Here is a 14,288-nt window from a genome sequence, read left to right on the forward strand (position 1 = left end):
ATATAAAAACATTTGTTATTGCAGTCAAGATCTACTAAATTTACAATTTCTACAAACATATTACCCCATTTAATTATAGTAAATTTTATTAGTTTATATATATGTATGTGTATTGTTTCTGGGGTCTTTCTTGAGACAAGAAACTTGATTTCTTCTAGAGAAGACCCCAAATGATGGCTTATTACCATGTTTTCATTTTAAAAATGTACACGCCTATTATACTGTTAAAAAATATGCCATTGTTGAACAAATAAATGTTTTTTGAACTCAACATTTATTTGTTTTAAATGTATTCCTGTTTCCCATAATTGAGACGATTTCAGCGAGTTGGCAGTCATCTGAGTTTGAATTCGTCAAGTTTCTGATAATAGGCCTAGGCCTACCCGTGGGGAGCACCCAATCCTACCCTTAACCCCTCTCATCACCGCCAATTAGGGGTTTCCCGGTTCTACTGTAAACTATGTTATTATTCAATGTCATTACATACGGATTACGCATGTAACGTATTTTACACCCTTTTCCCCAACCTTTAGTTGGAAACATTCTTGCGCCACCCATTACAACACATTCTGGGATAGACCGACCGATCGATCGAACCTGGGCCTCCGTAGCTACTTAAGCATATTGTATACCTCAATGATCATAAATAAATAGGCCTAGGTTTCGTGCACCACATGACATGTTTTGTTTCAGTTACATTATACAATCATTACGAACAAATAGTCCACGTTGTGATTCATTTAATTAATTAATTTAGGTGATTGGCATTACACTGAGAGATGTTAAAAAACAAAATTGTGAGAATCACGTCTGGTTTCGCACAAAAAAAGACTGTCAAACATCGCTGATTTATTCATCTTTTTAAGATTAGAAAACATAATTCGACATAATTATATTCAACCACCATTATCCGAATGAACCTAAGTCTGTGTAATTACTAAAGTAGGTCTACTAAAAACATTTCGAAATTGATTCAAATACACCAGCTAACAATGGTTTTTTATGGGCGAATAGAATTGATAGTTCCGACCGATAAGAACCGGTCAAAACCGGCATGCGCAGTAAGCCAATGCGCATTGTCTCCATAGCTAAACGTAGCTAGACATCTATTATTTTTTACAACCACAGCAGCATACGTTGAGGCAGCAGAGGAAAACGACGCACATTTTAGTGTGGATGTTAGCCCTTCTTATAATAATGTCATCTTGGGCCTGTTGATGTATTTTGGTAGGAAAAGCAAGGAATTGGTTGACAGCTAAGTCTTATCGCTGTGGAAGAGATTCCGTTATTGTTGATGCATATTGCTGCTTCGTATTCTTTGTTTACATTCGATCAGCTGTTAAGCCTGTGAAGTGGAAATCTATAAATAAACGCTGTAACGCAGTAAAATTATAATACGTTTTAAATCAGTGTATCCTGAATTGTGAGGTAGATACTAAATTTCGTTAATAACGTTTGGTTACGCTGGTTTCCTCGTGTTCTTTGGAATCGGGGAGCTGGGTAAAATACAGCTATTGTAAACCAAATCAGGTGGTTTGAATGGGGAAGGATATCGAGAAGCCTGCTGTTGTCTTCCACGAACATTTAGAAACAAATTGCGTTGCACAATGCTCCAAACGGACTCAGAAACTTTTACAAGAGTACCAAGGATGGGCGATTGTGTGTGTTTCAGCGTTGATGTACATACCTGTGCTGGGTGTCCTATACAATTACAATCTTCTATTCGTTCGACTTCAAGAGGAGTTCAACAGTGGTGCGGGAGAGACAGGTAGGCCTTGAAACGAAAATACTGTTTTTAAAAAAAATTAATATAAATTATATAGCCCTACAAAATATACATTAAATAAGAGTACTATAGCATATGTCATTATTTAAAGCAGGACTCTTGTAATAATATAGTGGATGCACGACATTCATATTGAAGATAAATTATAAATACCTTTTTTTTATGTTTTTATTAATACCAGCAACATTCGTAAATATTACAGTCTCTGTTATTTCATATACAATGTTGTTCATATGTCATTTATTATATTAAATGAAAAAAAGGATTGAACCGGAGTGAATTTATGTTATTATTATTCTTTAATTATTATTATTATTATTCTAAATAATATTAAGCTGTTATAAGTACATTTCAAGTTCAATATTTAAATATCATTAATACAGTCATCCTTAAACTTTTATTATTACTGGTACCGTCCCAGGAATGAAATCATTATAAATTAATGTCGTCATTACAATTATTACAATTCCAAATACATCACGTGATGATCGATAATGTGATTCACATCATTAATAGAAAATGAAAAAGAACCCTTCTTTCAAATTATTGCAACATACCGTATTCACACTGACAATTTAATTTGATACAAGAAAACACAATAACAGGAACAGTCTAGTAAAAGGAAACCTTGGATATTGTTCTTGCCAAGGCTAGTCGCAAAGTTTGGATTTTAATTTAATAAAAATTCTAAGAACAGAAAAAAAACAAGGATTATAATAATTAATACAGTAACATTTGTTGTATATGATCAGAGAAAATAAAATAATCTTTGTTCTAATTTTGTGCACTATATAAATCTATTTTATTATTAGATCTTACGGAATACATTACTATTATTACGCTTGCTTCACACTAGGACGCATTAATTCCCACTAACGCAAGGACGTAACGCAACGCAAGCGTGTTGACCAAATGACAAGCGACAGTTCGAATAATTCATCGATTGCCATTGGTCAACTACCTTACGTTGCGTTACGTCCTTGTGATGCGTCTCTAGCGAGAACCAACCATTTGAAAAAAAAATAATAAAAAACATTTTTCGCTTTTTTGATGAACAATGTAACAGTTTTTGCACGCGTCTCTCTCCGTGGTAACGTGTGCGTTGATGTAACATTGCGCATACTTAAGCTTCGTTCAATTCCCACTAGGACGCAATGCAAGGACGTAAGCGCAATGCAAGTAATTTGGCCAATCATGTCGGCGATGGATAATGATTCATCGTGATTGGTCAAATTGCTTGCGTTGCGCTTACGTCATTGCGTTGCTCCCTAATGTAAGCTTTATAATAGGTCTTGGAAGGCTACCGTATTTTAATTGTTCTCATTCGGTCTTTTCTACACTGTAATAAAGCTTTACGGTATTTCACAACATCACGTAATGATTTTGAAATCTTTTGTTCTTAAGAATGTCTATCATCTTCGAGTAGGTTATACCTGAAAACAGCTTGCTACTTGTTGCCGTATTATGGAAGTATGGATTAGTACGGTACTAATCACATCAGCACTGATTCACATTGAACCAGTATTAAGTGTTAATTAACGCGATAAAGATATATTAATGAACACATTTTGTTTTAAATACTAGTATTATGATGAATAAAATACTCTACAGAAATAATAGCATACAATTGTTACCATTACCACCTTAGCTGTTTTAATATTTTAATTTATGTAGATTTTCCTTATATAGCTAGCCGCCTCTCGCTCTATATCTGACAATGAGTCGATCATTTGATCATTAATGATGGGCCTATTTCTGCTGGCTGGTTTGTTAAACGGTTTATAACATTAATATTTTTTTCTCTCTGACACTGTTACGACCTTGACAAGCTCATCACATGTATTACTTGCTTATTAAAGGATAATAGGTATATCCATGATCCAAACCTCTTAATGTACATTTTATTTTATTTAATATAAGTTACAAGATATGCATTTGGCAAATACCTGTTCTATCTCGCCATGCAGGCAACATAATATAAGCGGAGGCCTGCGGGCAGCATGTCATATAATGTGCTCGGTTGGGCCTCATTGGGTTCTATGCCAACATTTAATCATATAATCCTAGACATTTTGGCCTCTAGCCAAAGGGAATACATGCAAGTAGACATAGGTCTAAAAATATCAACCAATCAATCAATTAGGCCTATACAGTTCATGCTGACCACATTCTTTTCATGCGGTTAGTTTGTCACTCTGTCCATAGGCCTATATAGCAAATATTTAATTTGGTTTCAAGTGGAGAGATGTATAAAAAATACCAATAAAACAAAACTGTGGGCCTATTTGAATTCATGATCTTTTGGGTTTTAACCTTCTGGGATCGAAACCTAATGAAGTCCATTGGCAACACTTCTCCTCGAGGTACGGTGGTAGAAAAGCTGTACCAATATACAGCACTCCAGTTGTCTAGTATTTAGGCCTTAGGCCTCTATCAATGATTTCATTATCAAAATGTAGGTTTTAATTTGGTGAGATACTGTTTTGAGAGGCAAATGTCAGCCGAAACAGTAGTTCTGCTATTTGTGTTACATAATGCAACTAAATGTGATGTATGACGACACCTAGCTCCCTAGCAAACTATTTTCTGGTGGGTAGCTATTGCTGTGTATGATGTATGACGACACCTAGCTCCCTATCAAACTATTTTCTGGTGGGTAGCAATTTGACAGCGTGATTCGAAGTGCAGTATTTCCCCAGACCTATATTAAACAGACGCTTGATGGTCTCATACTGGTGAGTTCATGGGTTCACGATAATAATCTAGTATTAATCTCTGATGAAGGCCATGTCTCACCGTGTTTGTTTGTACCAAATGATAATATTTTGACCAATATCGTTGTTGTCGGATAAGGCCTTGATATTCTACCTGGTCGTCGTTATCCAGTACTGTAGGCCTACCTTTGGAATTACATGTGCTGTGCCATTATTATATGGAAAGCATAGCTGTTGCTGGGAAACCGTAATCCCAAGGAAGTGTGACCAGTCTGTTGTCAATCTTCTCGTTTCCTTGGGGATGTTATCGTAGCTAACAAGTCGTGCCTTATGTTAAAAATTAGTTATCAAATATTAAAATAATCCAACATTCTTTTGTTTAAAAAAATAATAATATTGTATAGCCTAATTATATGTGTTTACGTGCTATTCAATTTTTGGTTCCTACTTAAACGTAGTCTGCGTTCCAGACGCAGTTTTGACTTAATATTAGTAAAAAGATAAATATTTTGGCACATATGGCGTTTCATACGTATACTACTTGAGCTTATATTTTCAGACAAAAATCGAAATAAACAAAATAAATAAATAAGACAATGAATACAGACTTGGGGAAAATCTGTGATTTGAGTCTTGACCAATACAGGCCATCGATACAGTATGTTGGATGATACGATCCATTCCGCGCGGCGCGCTTCATTACGTTGCGTCAAATTACGCACAAGCTTAAACTCGGACCCGTGCGGAAAAACACAACTATTCCACCCATAATATTGTTTGCCCAGAAATCTTTTCACAATATTCTAGGTCGATTGCCAAAAAAAGATATAGGCCTAACGTACTTTCAATTAGAAAGTTCTACAAGAATGATCATATCTAACTTTACACGATACAATAAAATAATAGACTATATTATAGTCAACTCATACTTGTATAACGCTAAAATCTCTTCTCCCCCGCCCCTTACAATATACCCACTGATAATTTTGACACCAATTTCACCCTAGACGTGCATTGTTATCCGAATGTCAAGAATTCTACCGATAAAAAAATAACAATGACCCACATTGTTATAACAGATTACGATTTTCACAAGGTGACATTGTAAAGCACTGTGAACAGCCTAAATGGATTTATGAATTCATATTACTGTATTTTTGACACATTATTAATTACTTTTTTTTTTCGTTATGCAACAATAAAACTGCAAAATGGCACATTCAAAGTCTGATTTGATTAATAGCATTTTCATGTTTTTGGGGGAAATGCATATATTGTTTGACGTCGTGACAGTGCAATGTTAGCCTTGCTATTCAGTGCATACCGATAGACCTTCTTCCATTTTATTCTCAATACTGTAATTATTTAACATATTAATTAATGTATTTTCCCCCAAAAACATGAAAATTGAAGATTAATAAAATCAGATTTTGAATAGGCCATTTTACAGTTTTAATAAAGTTATTCACTTCTGTAGAAAAAAAAATCAACAAAAATAATTATTTCACTCAAAAAACAAAGAAACGGTTAATTTTAACCAAAAACCATTGTCTGCCAGCAGACACTTTAGGTATTTGTTTCTGTCAATTAAATTTTTTTCAGGAAAATCATTTTTTTGTTTATTTTTGGTCAAAGTGAATAACTCTTAGGCCTATGTGATATTAAAATGGCATATTCAAAATATTTTTTTAGGGGGACAATATATCCTTAACATAATAAGTTTATTTTATTATTTTATAGGTTGGATAGGATGCATTGCAATTGCTCTGTTGACTCTTCCATCACCTCTATCAACTTACTTAGCCGAAAGGATAACATATCGTGGGGTGGTCGCCCTAGGTTTTCTCATGTGTTCAGGAGGTCTGTTTGTGACGTCATTCATGCCTGCAATCAAGTACATCTTCTTCAGTTATAGCATCGTGTTTGGTTTAGGCACTAATTTTATACAGCATCCGTCCCTTAGCCTTATTGTTTTATATTTCGACGAAAAGAAATGCGCAAAAGCAACTGGTCTAGCCATCACAGGAACCGGGGCTGGTAAGTATAGTAGGCCTAGGCCTATATCATTTCTTCATCTTGTTTCTTCAAGTCTTATAGGCCAGATAAAATATGGAGGTCATGCTGAATAACTTTTGTATCCGCATTGAGTTATTCTGATTGGGGGTTTCAAGCGCATAATTGCGGATCCAAACTGTTCTCAATCCCGGTGTTAAAAAAATAATTGCGGCGTGAACGCAACGCAAAGACATATTGACGCTAAGTGCTGTATTGCGTAATCACAAGTGGGAACCGACGACGCAACAGTGCTGCAAACATCGCAGGTTTGATTTCACGCAGGCGGGGGCAAACATAATTATTGGAAGGGCATTTGCTTACGTTGCGTTACGGTGCGTCGCTAGTGGGAACCAAGCTTTAGTTATTACAACGCAAAGGCGTACGCGAAACGCAAATGAATTGACCAATCACAAGCGACCATTCGGATGATCCATTATGTCATGATTGGTCAAATTGCTTGCGTCACGCGTTCTTACGTTGCGTATATTAAATCTTACATGATTTATAAAATACAAACTAAATGCATTGATACTGTAGGCCTATGGGTCATCGGCGATTCAAAATTTAAATGTGTGCCCATTATAATAGCAATCGTTATTGATAGTCACTTTCACAGGTCAGTAGTCATAATGGATTCCCAACAATTCAACCAAATCATTGCATTAATAGGACTGCGGTTGTTGTTTATGAAAATAACGAAACTAATATAAGGTCGAGGTTGAAACGATTACGTGTAAGATTACGAAATCCCCGGTACTGAACTTGTTTCAAAATTGCATCATAACAGGGAACAGTAATAATAACATTAATATTTATTATTAAGCCTACCTGTCCTATGTTTGTCATTATAGTTGATAGGATGCAATAAGAAATTAAGTCTTTACTTTCCTGTTTGTTTTTATATACCGTAACATCAACTATATTGTATGCAAATTTGTAATGGACCAATCACAGTTTGTTTGCTACGTGTTGGGTACCGGCATATGATCATATGTTATAAATATAGTAATAACCCTGCATTTATAATCTTCGTGATATATTGGAACAAGACGAAGTCAAGGCGAAATTCTATAGCTTAAAGTACAATCTGAATTTGAAGATGAACAACTCTTAACAAGTCTATCTATTAAATCTGGAACCTCCACATTAATTTAGGCGTAATGATCATCCTTGACAGATAACTTGCTTTTGTCCGTACGCCATCGCTTTCTCAGGGTATATTATTTTTAACCATTCAAATCCGCTGCCTAAGCAGATAATATTCCGTTTGTATACACTGATCTACAGTATTGTGAACAGTTAGGCCTATTGTAGTTTCGCACATATACCTCAACACGCAAAATAAAAACGATACGTTTTTTTTGTATACCTATGCACGATACATTTTTGTATACTTATGCATGCCTTATAGGCCTAGTTTGAAGTTTTGTTCAATTCAAATTCAATCACTTATAGTTTTGATCAATCTGTTTTATGCAAACTCATTTAATTCACGGACCCCTCGTTCCACATGGAATTACAATGTATCTATATAAGCATGATAACTTATCTGCCTTATTCAACTAAATTAGACAGTATTGGAGTGCGTGGTATGAACTTTGAACAGTAGCAATATAGTCTGATATACAATTTATCAATCAATAAATATTATAATACGCTCATTATTGCGATTATTATCGCAATGTCGCGTTACCTTACAGTAATAATGATAAGATATACAAATGTTCGCTTTTTTACTTGCCATTTCCCCTGACAGTTTACACAGTATTTCTATTTTACATAAGTCAATTTGTTTATGATGTTTTACAATGCAATGAAGGAGTGACTGTCATGTATATGCACCCATTGTTTGAATGTCGAGTTCGCTTTCACTTAAGCTTGGTTCCCACTTGGACGCAACGTAAGGACGTAGACGCAACGCAAGCGACTTAACCAATGACAAGCGACAGTTCGAATAAATCCATCACTTGTGATTGGTCAAATCCCTTACGTTGCGTTACGTCGTTGTGTTGCGTCTCTAGTGGGAACCAAGCATTATGTCGAAACAGCTTAGCTACGAACGCACGGACGTATCTACGCCAGCGCACCACCAGTCGCATACAACAACGCAATGACCTATAAGCACACTCGCAAGGGGCAGTTCGGATGCGGCGCGTTTTGCGTCCAAGTGAAAACAAGCATCAACTTTTCATCATTACATTTCATCACGTATGTAATTTTTAAAGTAGTTTAAAGATCTTTTCCAACTTTCGTAAGTCCTTGATTGACAACCAAGTGTTTAAGGTGTTTCCAAAAGTTATTGTATTTATTATCCTTATACCATATTTATTTGTTATTATATGTTTTCTTTATTTACAGGCATAATGGCAATTTCGCAAATCCTAGAAGTTCTGTTTAACGCGGTAGGATGGCGTGGAGCTCTACGTGTCATGTCTGGACTAATCTTACCCGTCGGATTAGTGTGTTGTGTCTTTTTGAAATCGCCGCCAAAAAACAACAACATTGACTACAAACCTGTCAAAAACATTGAGGAGTACTCCTCTAAAGACGTGGAATCAGGGTGTGGTAAAGACACCAAGAAGGTTTGCGTCGAAGTGGTCTATGCCGAATTGGAATCAAAGTCTTTCTTTCAACGATATTGCCAATTTATAAAGACAGTTGAATGTTGGCTTGTTATTTTTAGTTATACTGGAATGGGTATTGCAGTAGTATTCAGCTATGTTAACTTAGTAAGTATTGCAGATCTAGTTTTTATATTTTACTAGAATGCGTCTATTCTAACGTAACAATACAGAGTATAAGACCGTAGCCCGAACGAACGTCCCCTCTCCTTTTTGTGCCATTTCAACTAGAGACCAGTGAAAGCCATAATAATAGACCTAACTATATAGCCTAGGTTATGACGATTCAACCATAATGTTTATCGCAAATAGCGTGCGTGACGCATGATGGGAAGGGTTTGGGAGCAAACGTCACGACGCGTACGTCGTGCGTGATTTGTCGTACGCGTCGTGACGTTTGCTCCCAAACCCTTCCCAGCATGAATTGTGAAATGACGTTCCTCGCGAAATCAAGCTATTTGAGATAAACCTCAAACACCCAGTATTGTAAACACTAAATAAACATGATACAGTATCCAAATGCAGCACTGATACAATGGGATCATATTAAAGATGAAATTGGGTATAAACATTATAAATGTCATGTGTTTCTATTATTCTTTCTAGGCTAGTTTTATGAAATCTGTCGGATTCAGTGATGATCAAGGTTCCATGGCAATTGGTGTAATGGGTGGAGCCGATCTATTCGGCCGTCTTTTTGTCACGCTGTTAGGCGGGAAACTGCCGATTAGCGTTGCTGGGATGTACATATTAGCGTGCGTAATTGGCGCAATCCCGATTGCACCGTTACCGTTCGTGACGACGTTTACAGGTGTTGTTATCAGTTACACAGGTGAGAAACATTTCAGGCATCCTGTGTGCATTGCATCTGCGTTTATCTAAGGTTCAGTTCTACTAATACCATGTTTATAATTTTCCCTCAAACATCTTATTCTTTCTTCTTTTAAAAGTTTGCTACAGGATAGATACAGTTGGGGTCCGTGGGGTAAAGTACCAAAACAAAATCGTGTTTGCCAACAGACAGACCACTACGCTCGCGTCTCTTATACCATCCATAAGGAATACCATGTCACTACATCCTAGATGATCATTGAACGTTTAAGTATGACGTAATTCCTTTTGATGTCACGTGAACTGAAGAATGAGACCAAGGAGACTGGATAAGCTTACAACACTAACCGACTGTAACCGATGGAGAGGGTATTGAAGACGCCACCGACACCGAAAAGAGTTACTACTATTGAGTTGACATTTGCAAACACATCTCCATATAAATCGACTATACCGATGACATCGACCACGACTACTATCATTTATCATCATCGCACTATCACCGTTACGAGGTAACCGTGTGAAGGGCGTGTGTTTTTACACACTTGGCCTTTCATAGTTTAGAAGGCAATTTAAGTACGATGGCTGTTTGCCGTACCATAAATCATTCTTTACTAATGAAAGAGATAATTATACAGATTCAGTCTTATTATTATTATTTATTAAATCATCATCATCACCCCTAACGGTCAAATTGAAAGAACAAAAAAAAGTAGGAATTCAGCGTAATTTCAAAATAGGTGCTTGGGAAAATTTGAAGCAAAATTGTATCCCTTGGTATGGTTTTAGTTACCAGTATTTCCATACGAAATTAACACATTATTGATACTAATATCATTTTATTTTGTTAAATAAAATGCATGTTTTTTATTAAAAAATAAACAAACCAGCATTGCATTTATGTCATCACATACTTGTAGGGGGATTCTACATAATAATATTTATAAACTTCTTTTTAAACTGGGCTAGGCCTAATAGATTTAACATAAATATACTATCTTGTGATTTAAAACTGGTAACCTTTAACAAGCATTATAACGTGTAACATTGAGCATCAAAATTCGCACGTGTACACTAATCCGGATTATACACAGTAAATCTATATCCAACAAGATTTTTTAAATATATTTTAAGATGATGAAATATTGTTATTATTCAATGATGTCTTTCTTTTCTTCTGTCTTTTTTTAGATTGTTTTTTTTTATTATTGTTTCTCAATTTATGTGTATTTCAACCTCAAACAATTTCAACACTGTACGTTATAGTCTAAAATGAGACGTACGAGTTGTATATTTCATGTTATGAATATGCATTATTTCATCCTTTGAATATGTATATTTCATGTTATGAATATGCATAATTTCATTGTTTAATATGTAAATTCATGTTATGAATATGCATAATTTCATTTGTTTAATATGTAAATTCATGTTATGAATATGCAAATTTTATTTGCTTAATACTGTATGTAAATTCATGTTATGAATATGCATAATTTCATTTGTTTAATATGTAAATTCATGTTATGAATATACAAATTTCACCTCATGGGTAATCTATATTTGTCATGAGAAAACAAGAAATATTTGTTTCACATCTTCAGAATGTTTATCTGTATGATATCATTTGTTTTGTCACGATTTTCAATGTTTCCTCATTCTTCTACTAAGGGAAACATTCATTTTACAGCCATAACAACATTTGTTTTTCTCATTTTGTTCCATTTTAGTGCTAAGCCTTGCAAGAGCGGTTACTCTCTGCTACCAGTACGCCTTCTGTGTTGATGTTTTCCCGAGTGAATCCAAGGTGCAGGCCTGTACAATGGCCGTCTGTAGCTTTGGTGTCGGTAGTCTGTTTGCTACTGGTGTTGGAGGTATGTTACTTCAATTCATATTGAAATTGTATGACAAAAACTAAAAAAATCTTTTTTTTTTTATATCACGTAAAATGCTTTTTTATAATGTTATTTACACAATGGATTATAGCACTATCCACATTAATATGAAGATCGCCGTACTTTGAAACACTCTTGTATATTGTCAATATTTGTATATTAAACTGAAATCAGGAATTAAGGACACCTCTACATGCCCGTATGAAAGAAACCATATGATATGCCCATATATGGACATGATTATGTCATATTAATACTATATTTGGACATCTCACTACCATATTTGGGCACATCACACTACCATATTTGGGCACATCACTCTTTTTTTGATGGTGTAGAGATTTCTACCTAGACGCAACGCAATATGGCAAGCGAAAGTTCCAATAATCAATCGATTATGATTGGTTACGTTGCGCTTACGTCATTACGTTAAGTCTCTAGTTGGAACCAAACATTGAGCTTGGTTCCTACAAGAACGTAAGCGCACCGCAAGTAATTTTACCAATCACGACGCGATGAATCATCCGGACTGTCGCTTGTGATTGGTCAACACTTGCGTTGCGCCGTCGACGTTGCGTTGCGTCCAAAGCTTTATAACCTTTAATGATAAAAGATTAATTTAGTTTATTTTCCACTTTTCAGGAATGATGTACGAAATGACAGGGACATATAACCTATCATTTTACATATGTGCTGGTTTACACGTATTTGCAGCTTTTATCAATTACATTCTGTTATACCGAAAAAGATGCAGAAACCGTCTTTACAGAGAATTCTATGACGAACAGCCGATCGCGTTTACATACGAGGAAATTACGGTGGTTGACGCGTATGTAACAACTGTGTAACGCTTGTTGTGCAAAATTAACCTGTTTATAAATATAGAAACGTAAAAAAGTCATTTCTTGCAGTACCGGTATCTTCTTCGTATACTCGTTGCAGTACCCGTATCTTCTTCGTATACTCGTTGCAGTACCCGTATCTTCTTCGTATACTCGTTGCCCATTACCGAACATTTCAGTATGTGGGCCTGGAACGGCATGAAACCGTCCCATAAAAATAATGATTTCTTTTTATTCTGTTTTTATACCGTGGAAGCTAACTGTATCTACCTCTAACTTTTTGGTATTTAGATTCCCCATAAACAAAATTGTCTATTATTTGTTAATGTATATTATAAGCTATGTAGACCATATACAATGTTAACTTTTTCTGCCAAGTTACCCAATAGCATAGCGTTGATCCCTGCATTCCAATGAGAGGATACCCTAAAGTATATTGTAGTACCGTACGTAATATTTATTTTGATCTCTGAAAAATTAAAACGGCTTTAGAAAACCGTGTAACGTTATTAGTTGAGGAGCGCCTACCTCTACTCTTATTTATTTTTTGTAATACAGTAAACTTCATTTTTGTTGTTTTATTAAATATCTTATAACGTTCATTAATTTTTAATTAATGTATATTTAAATTATATAAATTATAATAGTGTTGAATAATATTGAAAGAGGTTAGGCCTAAACAGAGGTATATATTTTCGTTTAATTGTTATTCTGAACATTTTGTACATACTATTTGTGACGTCATACGCACGGAGGAGAATATACAGTTCAAAGAAAACTCATTGCCTATTTGTAAAGTTTCTTTTCAAATGAAAACAGCTTTTATAAAAGACAGAATTGTATTTTATACCAATAAGACGAAGTTGTAAAAATATATGGCTTCTTCTTGAAGATACAAAAAAACTGTTTATCGTACTGCGTTTTTTTTTTGTCGAAAGTTCTTTTTGTTTATTAAATTTTCATGTTGACGTGTCTGTAACTTACTAACAACAGTCTAACGCTGAAAGTTGTGTGCGAGATTAAATTTAAACATAGAAAACGTAATTATCATCACTCTATGTATAGGCCTACTCGTTGCCCTGCACGAACGTAGGTCTATTTAAAACAGCAAAGAGTATCTGGAAATAATCTTTAGACATAACTAATGATTGTATTAAACAATTGGAAACTCCTTCGGAGTATGTTATTGGTGTCAATTTAAGTAAATAATGTCAATCATTCACCTAGAGTGTTAAGGTTGCATTGTAATAGGCTTTACTGTACTAACTACTACTCGATCTTTCACCCGCAAAGGGTTTTTTTCTCGCTAGCCCTTTTTAGGAAGTTACTGCCTACAATCATGAAACCTTGAAATGTAACCTTGTAGATTATTATATCTAACAAAGAAAAGTGTTGGGCGGGGGTAGGGGAATTATTACGTTGCCACATATTGAAATGTTATCTAAATTGTTGCATTTCATTTATTTTCGTGATTGGTTGTGTTAGTTCTTCAATGATAAGGACAACGTTGGCTTTCAGTTTTGAAATAAGTTTGAAATGACATT

General features: G+C 35.1%; 1 protein-coding gene across 2 annotated transcripts; it reads left to right on the forward strand.

Annotated features, from left to right (window-relative positions):
* The first annotated feature begins 1,093 nt into the window (after positions 1–1,093).
* On the forward strand, positions 1,094–13,663 carry LOC144853721 (monocarboxylate transporter 13-like). Of its 2 annotated transcripts, none has more exons than XR_013614411.1 (6): positions 1,094–1,768; positions 6,241–6,537; positions 8,914–9,284; positions 9,783–10,008; positions 10,127–10,519; positions 11,738–11,877. XR_013614411.1 is itself a non-coding variant. In XM_078711511.1 (6 exons), the coding sequence occupies exons 1-6, from the start codon at positions 1,540–1,542 to the stop codon at positions 12,748–12,750; spliced, it is 1,473 nt and encodes a 490-aa protein (XP_078567637.1). In that variant the 5' UTR covers positions 1,095–1,539; the 3' UTR covers positions 12,751–13,663. The 2 variants fall into 2 exon arrangements, 1 of the variants encoding a protein (XP_078567637.1); XM_078711511.1 differs by lacking the exon at positions 10,127–10,519 and adding an exon at positions 12,545–13,663 and having other exon boundaries at positions 1,095–1,768; positions 11,738–11,881.
* The last annotated feature ends 625 nt before the right edge of the window (positions 13,664–14,288 follow it).

Source organism: Antedon bifida, chromosome 10, assembly GCF_963402885.1.
Source record: "Antedon bifida chromosome 10, ecAntBifi1.1, whole genome shotgun sequence".
NCBI classification, from domain to species: Eukaryota; Metazoa; Echinodermata; class Crinoidea; order Comatulida; family Antedonidae; genus Antedon; species Antedon bifida.

Coding starts and splice junctions, on each gene's coding strand:
- LOC144853721 (XM_078711511.1), top strand. CDS start 1,540: ATGGGGAAGGATATCGAGAAGCCTGCTGTTGTCTTCCACGAACATTTA. Junction 1,769..6,240: donor CAGTGGTGCGGGAGAGACAG/GTAGGCCTTGAA, acceptor ATTATTTTATAG/GTTGGATAGGATGCATTGCA. Junction 6,538..8,913: donor CATCACAGGAACCGGGGCTG/GTAAGTATAGTA, acceptor CTTTATTTACAG/GCATAATGGCAATTTCGCAA.